Below are 20108 nucleotides of genomic sequence, written 5' to 3'. Positions count from 1 at the left end.
GTCGTCCTCTCCCTCCGGGCGTGGTGCTGACCTGTCTCGCTAGAGACAGGGGACACTTAGATTCCTCCCATCACTGCGACGGGCCCCACCTCTTCTCATCCCAGCTGCTCCAAGAGATTAGTGTTTCCCGGCCTACGCGGACAGGCGAGCCACGTACCCTCTCGCACGCGGCACGGAGAGGATTGCCTTCTTCGGAAGTCACTGGATCTATCGACACGTGTCGTCTTGGAGCTCCCCATAATTCTATTGTGCTCCCCCATTCCCATCGCTACGAAGCGGAGGGCAGCACCGTCGTCGTGTGCCAACAGCTGATCTGATCCCCAATGGAGTTCCCATTCGGCCACCACCGCCACCACCAGCAACGCCGCAACGAGGAGGATGAGAGGGAGGAGCGTCGCTGCCCCCCGCCCGGCCAGCACCACCACGGCCAGCCGCCTCCTCCCTCCTCTTACTACGGCGGCGGCGGCGCTGAGGAGGAGTACGGCCGCCCTGCCCACCCTCCCGTTCAACACGTCTCGCACGGTGGCGGGGCCCGGTACGGAGAGACCCTCCCCCAACCTCCCGCTCCCGGTTACCACGGCGGCGGTGCCGAGGAGTACGGCCGACCCGCCTACCCGCCCGTCCAGCACGTGACGCAGGGGTACGGCGAGTCCCGCCCCCACCCTCCCGCTGGCGGCTACTACGGTGGGGGTGGAGGCGGCGACGAGCTCCACCACCGCCGTCCCACGCCGTACTCCTCTGGCGGCCGCGACGGCTGCGAGGAGGAGCCATCGCGGCCTCGTCAGCCCACCGTGAGGATCTTCACCAGGGCGGAGGAGAACTACTCTCTTTCTATCAGGGACGGGAAGGTGATCCTCTCCCGCAACGATCCCAGCGACCCGTCCCAGGCAAGATTCTAAGCAAATTGCAATCGTTATGCGACCTCTCTTGGAATTAGACTTTCTTCTCCCTCGTAAAAATCAGATTTTTACATCGAAAATTTTAAATCGTTTCCATTGTATTTGTATTTGTTCTTCGTAATGAAACTGCACAATAACAACAACAACAAGGTGGGTAAGTCCTAATTATTTGGAATCGGCTACGTGGATCTTTTGCCGCCGATAAGGTATGTAAAAAGTCATTGAGATCTGTAATGAAACTGTCATATCTCTATAATTATTGCTCAGTTTCAAGTTTGCATGAATCATGAATTTGGGATCAGAATCTCTTTTTCTTGAGGTCTGCTCACTGGCAATGTGTTTTGGCAGCACTGGATCAAGGATATGAAGTATAGCACCAAGGTAAAGGATGAAGAGGGCTTCCCAAGTTTTTCTCTCATTAATAAGGCTACTGGAGAAGCCGTGAAGCACTCCATTGGAGCAACCCACCCTGTAAGTTTAGCCTTATTTGCGTAGCCATTGCTTTGATTCATCGTATCTTCCCTCATTTTTCTATGGTAACGTGTTAAATTTTATGGATTGAGTTTGTTTGCATCGTAAGCATTTAAATTACAGAACTATGCCTTTGAGAATGTTTTCAGCCTAAAAAATTGTCAGGGAGATGTAACATGATCCTCCTTTGTGAGATTGCCATCATAAATGGGCTGATTTCTCCTTCAAGTCTTTTAGTTATCGAAGTTATGAACTTTTCATAGTCATTTAGCTGACAGAAATATATCATAAAGAATGTGTTTTAGGAGATTGCGGTCGTAAATGGGTTAATTTCTTCATCAAGTCTCTTATCGAAGGTCTGAACATTTTTTGCTTTCTTGAGAACTTCTGTGAGAATTTGGAGTCTCTTTCTTAAAATTGTTTGCAGGTTCGGCTGGTTCCATACAAACCAGACTATCTTGATGAGTCAGTGCTCTGGACCGAGAGCAGGGACACAGGTGATGGCTTCCGATGCATAAGAATGGTGAACAACATTCGGTTGAACTTTGATGCCTTACATGGGGACAAGGACCATGGAGGAGTCCGAGATGGAACCTTTGTCGTGCTCTGGGAGTGGCTGAAGGGTGATAACCAGAGGTGGAAGATTGTTCCTTACTGTAAGTCCTTGGATATTATTTGTTTTCATAATAGATTTGAAGATACCAAAAATATTAATGCTAAAGCATATGAAAAGGAAGGGTGGGACAGTGTGCAAAAGCGTATTCTTGAATCAATTCTTTCTTTTTGGCATTTAACAGTCCTCAATCTGACCATTCACTTTGGTTGTAGAGATATCGGGATAAACTTTTACTGAAGGAGAACTATTTATATGCTTTAGTTAGTAGAGATTATGGGATGAACCTTTAGGCAAGTTGATGAGTGGGGAATAAGAGGTCTCTGTGGCTGTATCTTGAGCTGCAGTAGTAAGAATCTTGAAACAATAGGGTTTCAATAATTTGAGGGAGGTGCTGTTTCGGGTGACCTTTCTTGATGACACACAAATGGTACGCATTTCGATTTCTCTGATGAGCCTCTTGCTGTTAGAGGAAGATCCGACTAAAATGCTGCACTAGCTCAGGGCATACATAGTATCACTGATAACATAATTTGAAGGTGAAGGTGCATATACGAGGCATGTGATGAATTTATCTCGAGTTGCAACCGAGTAATTCCCCATACAATTCATTTCATTTACAAAAGTTCCCATTTCTGGCTTCTCTTCAGAAATGATGATTGATATGTGAGACTCAATGAAGAGAAGGGATGTAGAGAAGAGCTACAGTTGCACATCACACTTTACACTAAGCCTTTTATTATGTCGAATGATGAATATCTTTTTAATTGTTTCATGAAATTGTGCCCTTAATTGCCTGGAATTGAGATGGATTTTGTATGGAAACACTTGTTCCTTCAAATCCATCGATTATATGCATTGTAACCTTACACTTAACCATCTTCTGAATGCAGGAGAAATGTGACGGTGTCTGCATCCTCACCTGTCTTTTATCAGATCATATGAACCTTATGGGTTTCTGCTAATAATTTCTTTTGGAGAATAAGAGCTCCGAGGTGAACTTGTGTTTCCCTCTCCGAGCAAGACTGCTGTTCAGGTATTTGGTGTGCATCCATGTCACTAAGCCTCTTTGTGGTATTCGTAAGTTGTCTGCCTTAAGTGTTAATTAAACTATGTAAGACAACTAGTTGTCGGTCTTATTTGTATGCTTGCTTGGTGGTGTACGATGGATGTCTGTGATCTCCATCATCATCTTTTCTTTTATTGTGTTGGTTTTTTCTTAGCATTGTAATTTGAAGCCCTTTATTTTGCTTTGAGGTTATTTGCTATGGACTCAGAAATAAGAAGAGATTAGTCCGTCAATTGTCCTTGGGTTTTATTTGGAAAATTCCTTTAATACCGACAAAATGGTAAGAAATGAAGTCTATCATAAGGTTGTATTATCAGGTGTGGTCCTTAGCAAATGGTTTAAGCCATGTCAAAAGATTCTACTTCCAAGTGTTCCACATAAGATTTGTGTAGGAAACAATATTGTGATTACGAGATCATCGAGTGCCTGAATTGTTTTATATTGCAGTAGAGCTCTCTGAACGGAAACTAAGAAAATCTTTGTAGCCAGTGACATCATACTGCATCTATGTTCTATGTTGACTCATGATCGAGTTTAATTCATATCGGTGTATTATGTGTCGGTATATTAAAGGAGAGGAAGAAAATGGTACTCACCGTCTTACTGCTGTATCGTCTTGTTGCATGATAAGAGTGCTCGATGCGTTTTTAGGTTTTTTAGGATCTTAAACTGTAGCTTAGAAGATTTTTTTTTTTATGACAATTTTCATAAACCTGTAGGTTGATGGTAGAGGCTGACCGTACCTGTATTATTATCTTTTAATGATAATTATCATAGCTATTTGCCCATTGATTGGAAATCAACTATCTAATCCACATTAAGCTCAGAAGCCAGCAAGAGAACATCACTACTGCTAATGTAATAGGTTGGGTATATATATATCTACAGAAGTTTCAACCTAAGAATTGCTTGTATCTATCCCTCATCACTTGGAGAGAAGTGTTTCTGTATTTGGGGACCATATAAAATATTCTTAAATAAAAAAAAATTAATATTGATTAGAATTTAAACATTATGCTCTCATTGTAAAATGATCACTTTTTTTTTTGCCCCCTTAGAAAACATATTATCAAAGGCCTCAAATCTATGTGTCCTTAGTATGCCTTTCTGTGCTTCCTCATGAGTTGTTGGGGGTCAACAATGGAGTTGTAATCTTCTCATACTACTGTGTTGGAATACACATGATGTGATGTCTCTCCCTTGGATTTCTTCTCCATTTGCTGCATGTTCAGTGACACAGTTTGGAGTCCCAAGTTTGAAGAAGATGGAGAGCTTCATTGGATCATCCCATCTGCTATCAACTAAGCATCAGTTCATGTCATCATCTCATACCAGTGAACAGTTCCATGCTTCATGTAGATCATCGTTGATCTCGTGCAAAGAAACCTTCCAAGTTTCAAAGCTGATGGCACATACTTGTTCATCCTCATCCATGACTCCACCAGCCGCAAAGATTCATCAGGTTGCTGTCAGCTTACTGTGAGTTCATCAGCTGTGATGTTCCATAGCACACCACCTACATTGTGGCCACTGTCCTTGTTCTTAGCACAACCATTTGCAGATATGCTCCCTAAGCTACTCTGTCAGGACTCCACCATCTCATCTTCTTTGCCCTAAAAAGACAGCTAAATGAAGGAGTCAAGGTTCCTCCTACCCATTGCATCATCTCAAACAGTCCATAAACACAACCCATGCAGTCATGTCTGACAATAACATACATAAATCAAGCCAATAATTGACTTGATTATTGGCAAGTAGACAAGAGACTATACAACCTGGAAGTCGAAGAAAGAAGAATCAATCACCTCTTCGATTTGATATCTAAATTTCAACACATGAAGTTCCTACAGTTGCAAACATGAATCAGATTTAGAGAACATGAAGCAATGGTGGTGCATGGTAAGAACAGATCTACAGTTATAGATGTTTTAGGTTCTTCAGTTGGATCAATTCCCTGAACCATTGTGTTTGGTATGATGGCTCTTTCAAGGCATAGAGTTTTGTCCAAATCATGCTACGAATTATATGAACATAGCTGTGGACAAATAATTCCATGTTTGATTCAGTGAGAGAGGAGAGTAGGTGGTGGAACACCAAATCTAAGAACACAAAAACTGTAGGAAGAAAAAGAGGATGAATCATTCACTTGGAGAATGAATTACCCGAGTCAAATTACTTTGGCATCACCTCCACAAGGAGTACATCTGCTTTGGTGAATCCATACTGTTAAGTTGCAATGGAGCAGAAGAAATGTGCATAAAATTCTCTAATAATTGTTTTGCAAGGCAATAAAGTCAAAAGAAAAGAAAAGAAAGAAAGAAAACCTACTTTGCATGCATTCGAATACTAACCACAGGAGGAACGATCATCTCAGGCCTAACATGAGGGCTCAGGAAGCAACATGTAGCCAAAGACAACTTGCCAGCTTCTCTCTCTAAACTCCCTTCGAGGGAGAGCAAATCCAAATGAGAAGGCCGGCAAGTCATCCTTGGCTGCACCTCACTTTCTGAGGCTGATGCTAAGCCACGGATGAGAAGAGCAATGCTGAAACCTGGATGGATCGTCTCTGCAAGACCTATCACCGCTCGTCAGAGCTCCGGCAGAGATGTCGAGAGGCAGGACTGAACATGGCAATGGAAATCCATGCACAATAGGGAGGGAGACAGAGAGGCTTGGAGGTTGCAGAAAGCTTTCAGGTTCTTATATAGAGTAGCATCAAGACATTTTGAGGATTTAAATACCCAAAGATGCTGCTGCAGTTTGAAATGAAATGGAATCGAGGATAAGCTCTCTCTCTCTCTCTCTCTCTCTCTCTCTCTCTGTGTGTGTTATAGTAATTATGGGTGCATGCATCCACACAAAATGTACCACAGTTTATCCAGCTTAACAAGATTAAGCTTAAAAGGACAGCGAGGAGATCTAACAAATCTCATTTACTAGATTACCATCCATAAGCTCATTGGATCACTGTTACTAAATCCACCAAACCAGGAGGAGATCTAACATTCCTGCACAGGAATCAAGTCTCACATCATATGAATCACAAGAACAAAACGATAAGAAGAGAGGAGACAGCAGTAGTGCAAGCAGGGCTGTTCAGCGTCAATGGTGGTGGTAAATCCAGACTGCAAAATGATATGAAAAGGTGGTGGCTGAGCTCACTGCGCTTCTCATTGCAACCCTTGGGCATCATCAATGGCCATTGCCGAGAGCGGCAGGTAAAACAAATTCTGATCTTTTTCTTCTTTCGACGGAAGGCGGCAGATCCACCTGTGAATCGTAAATAGAGAATTGCAGAAGCCCATTGCGAGGCGCAAGTCTGGAGAGATCTAACGAGCTCACAAATTACATTACTTCCAACAAGGCAAAAAGAAACAAGGAAGAGGAATAGCAATATGTCAACAGATAGAACAAGGATTTCCTGATCTGTGTCAGAACTACTCTGCGCCAGATCTTCACAGGAACGCATGAAGCTGCTGTCATCAACGAGTCACCCATATCTCTCATGGATTCTCGTGTGATTGGAGTTGTGTGTGTTTTACCTCATCTTCTTCACAAGCAACTCACGGAGCTGCTGTCATCGAGAAGATAGCATATCTTATGTGTTTTCTACCTCATCCCGGTACAAGAGAGGAACACCCTTTTCCACTGCAGCACATGGATGGGTGATGGAGGGACTCATCCATGTCGACATCTACTTTTCTGTGCATGTCTACGATGCAAAGTTCAAATCCAAGGAAAGGAGAAAGGGAGTAGCAATCGAGATTTGATTTTTGTTCATGTCACTCGCAGCCTTTTCTTTCTTGACGCGGTCATCAATCTTGATAGCTATTGCTACAGCAACCAAACCCTCCTCCACCGCTTCTTTGGTCTCTCCTTCCCGGCCGGAAGAAGAAGAAGCTGGTGATGCCCCTCCCTAGAGGCAATGTTCCTTATAGGGACTTCACTGGACACTTGCGAGAAGACACAATGATGGATAGGAAGCATATGGTGTTTGCGTACCAAAACAAGTAGGTGAACAGGAGAGCTCATCCTCGAATGATTCTCCATGTACTACTGTTCATCGTTCATTGTTCATGGAGTCTGATGAAGAAGGTTGCTGCATCGTTTGGATTGAATGCAGCGTGGACAAGAAGATGCTGGATTAGTTCATGAGGCAGACGAGAAGCGGCTAATACCAAACCAGATGGATGGATGGCTGCGGTCTCCATGGACAAGTAACAACAAAGAACAGTGGATCCATCCACCCTCGGAAGAGAACGATGGAATGGACACCCTTTACAGGGCAATGTTCTCGCAATTCCCGAGGCAAATCCAAACCTCAAACCACCCAATTCTGGAATGCTACTTGATTTGTGCGGGTGAGGACCACATCAAGCAACTTGATCTTTCCCCTCCTCCCACCTTTTTTCTTCTCCTTGGCACTCTCTCTCTCTCTCTCTCTCTCTCTCTCTCTCAAAGAAGATAGAGCATGCATGTAAGAGATGCACATGCTCAAAGTTCCTGATTTCCTCTCTCTAGTGCGTGACACCAGCAAAGCAGCAGCTTTTTATTTCACAGCCTCCGAACCTGTTTGCCATCTGCACACACACATCCAGTGTGGATCAAAAGGTGATGGCTTGGACAACAAGTTGCCGTCCATCGCTCTTTCTCTACGAGCCTGCCGACATGGTCCCCGGTAATCATGTCCTTTTGGGTGACAGCAACATCAGCACTGCCCCTCTGAGCCAATCCACCATCCTGTGGGCTCCCATTGGACCCATTCTGCTGCTCCACATTCTAGCTAGTTCCTCATCTTCGTTCACCGAAGCCTATCGAGACAATCCAATTTGCCCTTCCTCTAATGACAAATGCTGGTTGTTGAAAGAAACCATCGAGAGTTGCTGCAGAGTCTCCTCTTTTTTCTTTAAGAGGAAAAACAAGAATCATTTTGCCTAAAGATTAGGTTGCAAAACTTGATCCTCCCTCCATGATTGCATAGTATTATAAACAACACAACACGGTTGATGATAGCACTGACCACCTTATCCAAATTCATGAACCATCCTAGTCTCTTCAATAGAAAAAAACAACATGGAGTCTGAAGGAACACTGCACTGCAGCTCAGTGTCGAGCTGCTGTGCTGGCGGTGGTGGTGGGAATCTGAGCAGAGAGGAAGCAAGCAGGGCAGGGATCATAAAGCCTGAGGCCAAAGGAGGGCCTCTCTCTGTACCACATAGAAGTGAGTGCATGTGGATATCATTACCACTGGAGGAGGCTTTTTGTTCTTTCTTTACCCTCTGTGGCAGAGATCAGAGTTTGTGGCCAGACTTTGATTCTCTGCTGTGCTGTTGCTGCCCATCCTCTTCACGAGTCCTCATAGGTGGCATCATCATCTCAACTATTTTTGTCAAGAATTGACAAGAAGAAAAAAAACGGGGATGATGTCAGAGCTTCACAGGAAATAATGCATCCTATCCAATTTCTTCCCTTTCTTGATAAGTTGGACAGTTTCTAACCTCACCATTATCAGATTACAAGACTACTCATTTCACTCGACAATTAATTTCTGACCGTTGACCATTCCAGCAACCTGTAATCATCAGCAGAACATTACCATGGATTTGTTGCAATCACAAAGATTGACGGCGTTGCCTTGGATTTCCATGAACACCAATCCACAAAGTGCTGGTAACAAATCACCCCAAAAATATTTCTACTACCCACTCACTCCTACGTTAGAAGGACCAAACAGTTCATCTGGCATGCTTTATAGAAATTACACGACAAATTTTCAAAAAAGATCATCTCACACGATTTGATTATTTCCATTAAAAAAACTCGCTCAAGAAGAGGAGTCGTCGTTAACACACACACACACACACACACGATGACAAAGAAATAACTTAAAACAAGGACCCAAGAATTAAACCTCAAGAGTAATAGTCGCTAGTTTTGTAAGCTGATGCAACCAATAAAAATACTAACAATCCATGAAAAAACAACAGGATACATCTGGATATTGTAAAACCTTCAGTGGAGGCGCATCCAAAAAATCCACATTCTCCAGCATTCAACTTTTTAGCTTCTGAAAGGGATGTAGTTTATTGCTTCCCACCACCACCACCAAGTTTCGGGCCCCTTGTAGCCTTTGGTCCACTACTTGTCTGGGCTGTCTTCTGAGTTCTAGCCATCAGCTCAGCCTGCTTAGCCTTTCTTTTCATCCTTGGTCTTCTTTATTCTTTCCTTGATTTCTCTATATAAAAAAACAATCTTAGATTCAACGCTTGAATAGGATATCATATATTCATACTTGAACAAACACTAAAGATGCCGATGACACATCCAGAAGAGCCCAAGTTCCACCGATCCAATAAGGTGAATTAAATAAGACAGTAGTACAAGGATGGCACATGAAAATTATATTCAAAACAAGAAATAGTGATTTGATGGATCATAATCTAACTGAGAATTTTTCTGTCGACAGAGCTCAGCGGCAAGAAAAGATCCATGAGCCTGATCCCAAATAGTTAAGAACTTATAGCATAATTGTTAACTCTTGATTGTGACACTGAAATGAAAACACTTTGAATTGGAAATGGAAATTCATTTCTATTGACACGGCCACACAGTTAACAAGCAAAGAAAAATGATATATAAAATGCTTAAGATGTAAGTTTTAAAGACTAACTTTTTTGTTAAGCAAATTGTTTCTGTCTAAATAAAACAAAAACAGCTAATCATGTAAAACTATACCTGAGTGCTGCTTCCCTAGCAGCATCACGAACTTCAGCCTTCTCAGTTCTCCTCTTCTTAATGACTTCCAAAGTAGCTTCAACAATGGACCTTGAATGGTATGACGTCTTTTCTTGACAGCTTCAGCATGAATATCCTAAAAAAAACATAAATTTAAAAACAATAAAATTTCCTACAGATGCATACATCATGCACAAAAAATCAATAGAAACAAACTAATGCAATTACAAACTACTGATGTCATAAAGAACAAACAAAACAAATTAAATAAAAAAACCTTATTAGCTTATTTATTTGGTTTAAACTACACTAGCAGAACAAAATACAAGGTTGCAAAACCCTTCACACAGTTTTCACTTATTGAACAAGGACTACAGGTGTATACACAACAGTCAAATTTTCTCTTCAAGATCTTCCAAACCTTCACACCAATCATATAAAACAAGAAGAGAACTTTATATGAAACAAGTTCCCACGCACAAAATGCAAACTAAAATGTGCATACAAAAATCACTTATGATATTCCACCCCAAGAAGAGAACAATAATGGCACTCAAACACATCAAAATAATTCAAATATGGTGTAGTCTCCAATATGCATGTTCACAAGTATGGTAATACTATCTTTATCACAAGAGAGTTGAACTTGCGAAAACAAAACACACATGATGTTCAAACCTAAGATGGAAACAACATGAACACTCAAACAGTTCAGCATGGAAGATTATCTTTATTTTAAGATATGTTAGAACCCATGTAAACATAGATCATTATATAAACAATTATGTAGTATCCCTTAGGAGTACACAATATAACAATTTGTGTTTAATAGACTTCTAATAGTCAGCCAGTAAAATTATACCTTTTGTGCTGTTTCCTGTACATTGCTGTCCAGGTAAGCTTAGCAGGCTTCAGACAGTTGTGGAAGCACCGCTTGCATTTTGAGTTGGCCAAAAGAAAAACCTGCACACAAACAGGGAAAGTTAGAACTCTCACCACTACACTGCAAGAAACAAACTCCATCTGTAAGATTTCAAATAATCAACAGGGGAATCAGACCGGACAAATCTAATACCTTTTCCTGGGTATATCTTTGCACCACTAAAACGGCAAAGCTCAGTCCTGCCGAGCAAAATAATAATTAGCTGACATTAAAACATCAACCAACACAATATTGCTAGTCCTAAACAGTGATATTTCACAATGGTCCTCATGACAGTTAACATTGATTTAAGTTCAAATGTTCTGATTATTACAAGTTATATATATGATAATAACATGAACAGCATATCTTCACGTATAGAACTATCAGCAATATACAAACTACACAATTATTAACAGCCTTGTCCATGCTGTGCTGTGTAGTGTCTTGCTCTCTAAAGATTACTCATGGCAGCGTCTCAGTGTCACTTGTTTGTGTATGTGCTTTAAAAAAAAAAAAACTTGGTGATTTTAGTAGATGCCTATCTCAAGAAACTACAAATTATAGGTTTTTAGCCATGTTATTTGGTGACAAGCAAGTCCAAGATAAATAAGGGCTTCATAAAATATTTGTGGTAAATGATTCTTATGTAAATTTAAATAAAAAAAAAAACTTCAGGAACAGTTATGCGATAGGCAACATACTTGAGAACCATCTTCTTGTGCGCAAGTAATCTTCAATCTCTCACCTGCACACATTTCCAGAAACTCAGAGGAGCAAATAGGAAAGAAAGAAGCAGAAACAAGAACCCTTGGAGGGAACCAAGAATCAATAATCAATTATTCATAAGTGCTACAACCACAATTGTCGATCTGAATTCAAAATTAACCAACAAATCATGGTGTTAAAAATATAAAGATATTGGGTTGTTACAGGCAGCACAAACGCAGCTGATTTGTGCTGCAAAGCGTAAAGCCTTCTTATTCTTGCACAGACAGATTAGGCGACCGGACAATGGAACTTGCACGGGGCCTCAGTACATGTGCACCTCTTCGACAACACGTTGATGCAATTTAATGACAACTTTACATAAGGCAACCCAACAATACATGCCACCATAAAGCCGTAGCCTCACAGTTTTGCTAGGCCACAAAGCGAAGCCAAAGTCTGCAAATAATCATAAAACTTGAACCAGTTAACGCAGACACACTATAAAAACAAGTTCAAATGATGGCATAAACCCTCTAGAACCCTAGCACACTCAAAGATTCTCCTTTGTTTCCGAGGTTCATTTAACCCACAAGAATGGATCTTTCGGTGAATAATGCCATGAAAGAAACCCCTCGACACGAACAATCAGAAAGGCTACTGTTCAAAAGAAATGTCGCCCTTTCAATTCGAGAAACAAACAGATCGTGCGATGGAAACAAGAATGGCGGACGAGAAGAGAGAGAGAGAGAGAGAGAGAGAAGGTACACTCGAGAAAACCTAGCACGAACCCTCGGAAAATAATGCCATGAAAAAGAACCCCTTCAAAGGCAAGCTCCGAGCAGTAATTCTACTTCAAGAAACTAATTCTTTACCGAATCAGTTCAAGAAACAAAAAGATCCGTGTGATGTAAACAAGAATAGGCGCGCAAGAAGAGAGACGAAGAGAACGTACCACTAGAAGAATTCTAGCCGACGAGGCTCCGCCGCCGAGAGCGGGTAGATAAAGCGAGAGAGAACGCACCCCACGAGAAACCCTAGCCGCCGAGGGTCGGAATTTAGTTAGAAGCCATTAGGGATCTCGCTGAGTTCTTCCGCAATCGATCGCAGCCGTTCGATATGCGCATTATTTCGTGAAGATATATGATCCCAACTGGGATCTCATGCCACGTTGATAAAATATTTTAAATCGCGTCTATTAGATCCGATTTAAAATCTCAATTGATATATATATATATATATATTTTTTTTTTATTTTAAATATTACTATGATAATGATATATTTTTAATTATGTGTTATATATATTTTCAAATAATTATGTATTAGTGTATTATATATATTTTTAATATAATTATTTTTAAAAAAATAAAATAAAAAAAATTATATATATATATATATATATATATTTTATTATATGTGACATCTCACACACATTTAGGTGTGCATAGTGAGACCCAAAAAAGCAATGGTTTCATGATCATCAACAACAACAACAACTTAAGATCATCACAAATTAGGTGAGCAGCTCAATCTGACAGCGCTCTCTGCGTTTTATATTCTTGGAATGATACATGTCTCCTAACTCAACCCTTGCAATCATCTCCTAATCGATAAGCACAAAAGTTGGTGATTGATGATGCATATGCCCCTCCCTGACTCGTTAACTAATACATATTGGCTCACATCCATGCGCATGAATCAATCATTTCTGAGGTCAGATCGGAATCGATCAACGCATCACACGTTGCGACTCCACTCCAACATCAGTCGTATCGTGCCACTGCCATCCTCAACCGTTGGATCAGTATCGGCGCTGGATGATCCGCCTCGTGATCCGTTCCCACGGGCCGACCGCCCCCGATGTCAGGTGCAGATCACGTGACGCCCGCCTTGCCCACGATAACAGCCAGAATCCATGGGAGGAGACATCGGCGTGCCATGTGTTGAATTATTTTACCTTGATCGTTATCGATACCCCGACCTTATCTTCTTTCCTACTGTACATTTTGGGTGGGCCCGGGTTTGGTTACCAATGAAAAAGAAGGTACGTGTCGAGTAATCGCAGGACAGGTATGAGAAAAGTTTTTCTTCGCTTTGTTGTTCTCTTCCTCTGATTCCCCCGAGGGGAGGAGACCGACGCTTGTCATCATTAAAGTTCGGGCCTTTTCCGCTCCTGTCGAATCCCTCTCGCCACCGCAAGCAGCCCTTTTCCGAGCCCTAATTTCCGCCAGGTGATTAGATTTTCTTCCCGATCTTCTCACGGTCGCCCAGTTTTTTGGCCATTTTTTTTGTGATCCGACTAACTTTCTTGGGCGTCGTCGCGATTTGGCACCCGCTCGGTTCTCGTTCCCCCATTTTCTTTGCTTCTTTCACTTAAAAGGCTCTATATCTCCTGCTAATCCATGGATTCGTAGCTGGAGTTGCTGATCTATCCAATATTTGATCTTGGAGTTCGGTGTCTCCTCGTATTCTGGATTGCTTATTGATTTAGGTTATTCTTGTGTAGAATCGCTGTTTCGTTTACTGTTCTCGTGTGCTAAGTAAGGAGAAGTTATGCCAGTCCTATTCGTTCATGAGGAGTCCCTAGACATGTATGACCACGTTGAAAGCAAGTGATTTTCTTCCATATATGGAGCTGGAGAGTAATCCTGAATACTTTTGGCTTTCCTTTGATGTATAGAGCTGATTTGTCCTGTTTACTGCGATCGAAAGGCGTGGCCTTTGATGCTTTTTTCATGTAGAGTAAGGATGTCATAGATGATGCAAACAAGTTTTGTTGATGATATCCTATATCTTCACTATACTGTAAGATCAATTAGAATGATTGGTTTGAACTCTGATACTTTGTTCATCCCCACACAGAAATCACTTGGGTCAGTTTTCTAGATGCCAAAAGCTGCTTGTGAATGGTCAAGTTAATTCTTTTATCGTGCTGGTGCTCGAGGTGCTCAAATAGCTTTGCAAATATTTGGGTGACAGGTCCATGATAAACTTTAAATTTAGCCTTTAGAGTATACTCTTGACTAGCTTTTGTCAGTAGTGGTCTATCTTTTACTTATTAGAGTCCACTTATATTCGCTTCAGATTCTCCCTGCTGCGCAAGTGAAATTTTACTTGGTGTTACGTGAAGTTAGGAGGAGTAGCTATTCTTTTAAGCGTGGAAAGCAAAGTGTTGCACCTTATGTACAAGGTCACAGGTACACAAGTTGAATGTTATTATACAGCTTGTTTTTTCTGAATGTTTTTAACCTGAATCAGAATCTGAAATTAGGCAAATGAACAACTTCATGGTTTGAGGATCTGAGAAATCATCCTGTGTTAGAAACGCCAGTAGCTGTACTTTTGATTTGGATGGCCCTGCAAGTGTATTGTAGGTCAACAATTTAGGATGTTACTCAGGTGCTTTTATCAACATGTGCAGACATCAATGATTTGTAATTAGTTCCTGTCAAGAATCAAGCAGCTACTCTGTGTTGCTTCCATCAGATTTCACATAAATACATGAGATGGGTGCTCTTTGTTGTGTACCTGTTGGGCCACATGGACCGAAATCTAATACATCTGGAAGAGATTGTTCCATTGATCCAAGTGAACCTCACTGGCGGACCAATTCAAGCTACTCACCCCATTTGTCAAGGAGATGGGACTGCAGTTCTCAGTCGGATGAATTATCTAATAGAGTTCATGAAGTTCCTATTAGTGGATCTTCAATGTCTTTGCATAGTAATGTCAGACATATTGGGAGCAGTGACCTAAATCATCACCATTCTGTGTCTGATGGGGCACTATCTTATTCAGAGAGCCCATCTGACTATCTCCAGGCACGTCGATGGACACCATGTGTGCACAGATATGATCTTGGGGAGTTCTCTACACCTGCAGGAGGTAATATTATTTTGCATTACCTGATCACTGTCAGTCAATCTTATAAGACTCTTTCTGTTTACTCCCTTTTTTCCCCTTTCAGATAAGGAATCTAAAGCTTTAAATTTTTAATATTCCTAACTGTTTGGTGCTTTAATTTCTTTTGAAGTGCATGTTGTAAGGCAGTTGTGGTTGTAATTTGTAAGAACAGAATTAGGTGGCAAAAGAACCTGCAGGGTATCAGTACTTCTTAAAATTGACATGGCTATCCAAAATTTTTATGTACCATCCAGTGAAGATGTTAACAAACTTCTGGACAAGTTTGAACCTGCTTGAGATCAAACAAATTGTGTCATGGGTGGGGATGAAGGAAAGGGAGGGGAAAAAATAAAGTGAGGAGGGCTGGGGGGAGGAAGGGAGGAGAGAGATGATGGATGATAGATAGAGATGCAAAATGTAATACATGAATACATATACAGATGATCTCAATTGCCATAATTTTACGCGTGTTAAAAACTGTAATTTGCAATCTTGACAGTAATTTTTTTTTTGCATAAAATTATTTTAAGGTTTGAAGTTTGATTTTAAATGACAAATATTATGATAAGCAAAGAAAAGAGTAGATTGTAAAATTAAGAAGTGGCTACTGTTTTGGTATGGGAAGGGCCTATTTTTGATGTGCTTCTTAATTTTAATGAGTAATTTAGGTTTGCCTCGGCTTAAGCCTGTTGGACTTTACTTGGCAATTTATGTTGCTCCTGATTGATATATCAACCAAGGCCCTAGATATGAGTTTCAACGTTCAATCGAGAATTATACGGAAATTGAAAACAAACCTAGTTATTAATTACAAATACTTTAATTGTAGACTTGAAAGAACTGGAAATACTTGTAATCGTCTGCAATTCAAGTTGGCTGTATGCTTAAATTATCTCATGTACATAGGTATTCTAATTTTTTGTGCCACTGAAAGGAAGCCAAACGCTCTTTAGAGTGAAAAATACGACGTCTGTAATCCTTTAAGTTGCTTAGAATAATCTATTTTCTCTTTTTACATTGATTTATTTCAGTTACTGCATGGATCAAAAAGTGTCGTTACTAGATAGTTTCATAGAAAGACAATGGGGTAAAAGGTGCCCGGGACATTAGAAACGTGAAACAATGTGTTGCATGGTGAATAAAGGACAATAAGTATACTGACTTAAAAAGTAGCTTCACTTACTCGACCAATGGTTGGAGCAAATGCACAAGTAGGATGCATGTCTGAAAATGAATTGGACTCGCTTGTCGTGAGTCTGGGCAAAAACGTACTCAATCTGAAAATTTTGACCAATCAATCATACAGGAGGGTTAGAGGCACATAATGCATCTAAAGCTTGGTGGTTTCGAGACTGCAAAGAGGAGCGTGTGGTTCAAAAAGCCATGATCCTCATTCATGCCTTGGTTATTGGCTTAACTTTAACGGAACTATGTACTTGTGTAGAAGCTTACCTTCCTTTTCTGATTAACTCCAGAAATTGTTTGATTGCCAAGGTAACTGCTTATTTTCAAGAAACTCATTTAACTAATCTTCAACTCCTTCTGCATCATCAGGTGCAAGGCCTGAAGCTTCTGTCTTTTCCAGGGGCAGTGAGGTAACATTTTTATTCATATGCTTCATGATGTTTGTTTTTCTTTTCCTCAAAACCACTTTTTTTTTCACCATGTTTAAGTGATTGGTTGGCTGTAGATGATTGTAAAGGCATCCTTTTTCTGTTTTTCTCGGATGCAGGGAGGTTTCTCTGCTGGGAACAGTATCGGTTCTCCATTTTCACCATTAGAATCTAGTAGATGGGCATCCACCAGCAAGCAGCCAGCCTTCTTTCCCCGACACCTTCCCAGCAGGCGTTCATTCATGTCAAAACCCATTTATCCACTCATGTTTCAGAATCCTGTTTCGGAGGCTGATGCTTCTGGGATGGCTGAAGCAAGTACCAGTGGTTCGAGAATGCCACGTGAAGATAGTGGGGCTTCGCCCATGTGGACTGAGAGAATTTTGAGTTCTGAGCTTAAGTTCCAGAGGGCCCTAACCGACCTTCGAAAGATGGAGGCTTCACCAGAACTCAGCATGAGTTCGAGGAGGGAAGGATTTAGATGGAGTAATGCAAGCAGCTATGATTTTAGGTTTGATGGAGACAATGTTGATATCGCAGACACCATCAACGTCGAGAACCACAGATGCCCTAGTACCTCAAGATACCAAAAATGTGAACTGTGCAAGAGGTCACTGTACCAGAAGTCTCCGTGGAGTTCTAACCGGATTGTTAGAAGCACCGATATGCCAGTTGCTGGCATACTACCATGCCACCATGTTTTCCATGCAGATTGTTTGGAGGAGACCACTCCAAAGAGTCAAATTCACGACCCTCCATGCCCAGTATGTCTGAAAGCTGTTGGAAAAGAACAATCTACATCCATCTCGGAACCGCTTCATGTGGCTTTGAGGTCTGCTTGCAGCAGTCAGGGTGCAGGAGCGTCCACCGGTGCAGGTACTAGTGGCCACTCTATCTCACATCAGATCGAGAATGACTTGAGACGAAGCAGCTCTCTTGCGACCTCACAAAGGAGAGGTTCATTGTCGAGGAATCACAGCAAGAAGCGATTTTCCTTCAAAGGTAAGATAGGAATGGATCTCCTGGGGGCCAAAATGTTCAGGACTGGTCATTGACAACAGCAACCAATTCTAGACTGCATAGATCATTGAGTTGCAGGTCAGTGTTCCTATCTCCATTTTGTGGGTTTGTGGTTGATGTCCATGTACATTATTACGAACATAGAAATCTTGGGAGTCCAAATTTGAGGGCATGCCACACACAGTTAAATGACCAGTGTCACCCTTTCGCTCTGCTGCCACAGCTATGGACTGTTCATGTGCTTCCACCTGAAACATCACTGCTGTGTATGCTTTCTGTTGTATCAGGAACTTAATAACTGCATGAACAAAGAAGAATTAGATGACTCGATCTATCATTCGGCAATTCGTGGTTTGAATGCCATAGAATAGTTATAATATCCAAGTGAAAGAACTCGTGAGAGCTGCATCTTTTCTCATGTGCGCATTCTTCAAGTAAGCTCCTCTCTCTCTCTCTCTCTCTCTCTCTCTCTCTCTCTCTCGATCTCGATCGTGATTACAGTCGCCTTGCTTCCATGGTGATGAAAGGATTCACATACTTACATCGTCTGGGCTTCTTATTTGAATGTGATGTTGTTCTATTGTCAACCTGATATCGGATTGATATCGATACGAGTAAACGCATCTGGATCCAGATCCGCATCGCTCCCGAGGGCTTATCGGATCCGAAAGTGCGGGTTCATGCCAAGACCCGGGCCCGATTCAGGGTTATCGGGCCGTTTATAAACAGTAGGCCCGTTTCTAGGTCGGTGATTCCCGAAAACTCGATCTAAAATAGGCGGCACTGATGGTGGCGCGTTCATCTCCCGCTTGGGGGCGAACCACGTTGTCGATGCGCTCCTCTTGGCGGTGGGTGCTCTCCGACGGCGTCGATCCAAGAAGACCACGCAAACCCATTCTTGAAGAGGAGGCTCCAATGCTCTCGCGGTAACTTCTCTTCCTTCCTCTGTTCGAATCCGTTTGCCAGAGTAGCGGAATCACGAACATCGTTTGTGCAATTGGAGTCCCCGTGTCGAAATTATTCTAGATAAGGGCTCCAGCTTGATAGAGTTATGGAATGGTGTAGGATCTTCCCAGTGGCCACTGGCATAAGCAGAGCGCATGATGTTGTTGTGTATCTTCTAGATTGCAATAGTTTGATTTCATGCTATTCTCCTTTTCTTCTATTGTAAAACATTAAGTTGCAACATGCAATTTATACTTGTAATCTTATGAAGGGAACCAAATCCGACCCGATGTCTGATTTATCCACCTTAGTGACAGATCACTTTTATAGAACATGTATTTGTGGTTGTGTTGATTATGTTGTATCAGGTAAATCTTTCCTAGTCACCTACTTCTTCAATCTAGGTTGGTCACTATCTAGGTGGTCTACATGCATGAAATTGGATCTTAATTCTTTACTTCCGACATCTGAACTAAGATGCGTTCCTTCAGATATCATGGTAGAGGAGCGTAGTTCAGCTCCTCATTTTATAGGAGAATGATAATGTTTAATGCAGGTAAAGCAGCTATTCCAGTGCATAGGTTTATTCTTGTTCCTCTATGTTTTACATGAGAAGACCAAGGATGGTGCTTTTGTTATATAAACTTGTTCTTGTATGAAGGACCCAGTCGATTTGTGTGGGTTTTTCTTCGTTGACATTAAGCCCTCCTTTGTTTTCTTCATGTTTCAAATATAATACATGTCCAAATACATTAATAATTCTTCAGCTTTAGTGTCTCTTCTTGTTTAAAATGTCCTATTGGGGTATCATAATGCACACACAATTAAATCACAGCATCTTAACTGAGGTGATTGTTTCCAGTAAAAATGGGTCAAGAAGAAAACGAGAGAGAGAGAGTAATATAAAAATTCGAAAGTTAGTCATATTTTTTTATATAAGCTTGACCTTGAATGAATTGTTACATTGATTCAGTTCATCCATCTTCGCTGTCAGATTGCATGTTATGTATCTTAATAGATTTCAAGAAGATGTTCATTTAAGATTTTGTTATGATCTTGTCAGTCCTTATCTTTCCATTAAAAACCTTTCTGGGAGCTTGTTTGTTGTTTCTCTGTTATTAGGTTGGCATTATCATTGATGTATTCCAATGATCAAGGGCTTCCAAGCATGCTGACAAAGTTCAAATTTTTGGCTCCTTGTTGTCTATA

The 20108-nt window shown here is 41.3% G+C and overlaps 2 protein-coding genes and 1 long non-coding RNA gene across 8 annotated transcripts; 2 read left to right on the top strand and 1 right to left on the bottom strand.

Moving 5' to 3' along the window:
* The first annotated feature begins 247 nt into the window (after positions 1 to 247).
* On the top strand, positions 248 to 3285 carry LOC103986215 (ricin B-like lectin R40G3). The gene is made up of 4 exons (XM_009404149.3): positions 248 to 887; positions 1248 to 1370; positions 1798 to 2026; positions 2877 to 3285. Coding segments are annotated over exons 1-4 (918 nt in total). The 5' UTR covers positions 248 to 323; the 3' UTR covers positions 2879 to 3285.
* Positions 3286 to 8822: 5537 nt separating this feature from the next.
* LOC135674775 (uncharacterized) lies at positions 8823 to 12512 on the bottom strand. 2 transcript variants are annotated; one of them, XR_010513708.1, is made up of 7 exons: positions 12373 to 12512; positions 11643 to 11876; positions 11414 to 11457; positions 10863 to 10909; positions 10650 to 10750; positions 9788 to 9923; positions 8823 to 9287 (listed from the first exon to the last, which is right to left on the bottom strand). It is a non-coding gene; the product is annotated as an uncharacterized LOC135674775 (long non-coding RNA). The 2 variants fall into 2 exon arrangements; XR_010513709.1 differs by lacking the exon at positions 11643 to 11876 and having other exon boundaries at positions 12373 to 12486.
* Positions 12513 to 13491: 979 nt separating this feature from the next.
* Positions 13492 to 18291, top strand: LOC135674773 (uncharacterized). Of its 5 annotated transcripts, none has more exons than XM_065184916.1 (6): positions 13492 to 13649; positions 14281 to 14397; positions 14503 to 14615; positions 14840 to 15303; positions 16876 to 16916; positions 17054 to 18291. In XM_065184916.1, exons 4-6 carry the CDS (start codon positions 14925 to 14927, stop codon positions 17987 to 17989), a joined length of 1356 nt encoding a protein of 451 aa, XP_065040988.1. In that variant the 5' UTR covers positions 13492 to 13649; positions 14281 to 14397; positions 14503 to 14615; positions 14840 to 14924; the 3' UTR covers positions 17990 to 18291. The 5 variants fall into 5 exon arrangements, with proteins under 5 accessions (XP_065040988.1, XP_065040989.1, XP_065040991.1 ...); XM_065184917.1 differs by having other exon boundaries at positions 14690 to 15303; XM_065184918.1 differs by lacking the exon at positions 13492 to 13649 and adding an exon at positions 13678 to 14160.
* Positions 18292 to 20108: the final 1817 nt, after the last annotated feature.

Source organism: Musa acuminata, chromosome BXJ1-5 (assembly GCF_036884655.1).
Source record: "Musa acuminata AAA Group cultivar baxijiao chromosome BXJ1-5, Cavendish_Baxijiao_AAA, whole genome shotgun sequence".
Lineage (NCBI taxonomy): Eukaryota > Viridiplantae > Streptophyta > Magnoliopsida > Zingiberales > Musaceae > Musa > Musa acuminata.
Note: the sequence above shows the minus strand (reverse complement) of the source record. Positions and strands in the feature narration are given on the sequence as shown.

Excerpts from the sequence above, each read along its gene's own strand:
- LOC135674773 (XM_065184916.1), top strand. The coding sequence starts at position 14,925 with ATGGGTGCTCTTTGTTGTGTACCTGTTGGGCCACATGGACCGAAATCT. Across the intron at positions 15,304-16,875 it reads GTTCTCTACACCTGCAGGAG|GTGCAAGGCCTGAAGCTTCT; the intron begins GTAATATTATTT and ends CTGCATCATCAG. Across the intron at positions 16,917-17,053 it reads TCTTTTCCAGGGGCAGTGAG|GGAGGTTTCTCTGCTGGGAA; the intron begins GTAACATTTTTA and ends TCTCGGATGCAG.
- LOC103986215 (XM_009404149.3), top strand. The coding sequence starts at position 324 with ATGGAGTTCCCATTCGGCCACCACCGCCACCACCAGCAACGCCGCAAC. Across the intron at positions 888-1,247 it reads ATCCCAGCGACCCGTCCCAG|CACTGGATCAAGGATATGAA; the intron begins GCAAGATTCTAA and ends GTGTTTTGGCAG. Across the intron at positions 1,371-1,797 it reads CCATTGGAGCAACCCACCCT|GTTCGGCTGGTTCCATACAA; the intron begins GTAAGTTTAGCC and ends AATTGTTTGCAG.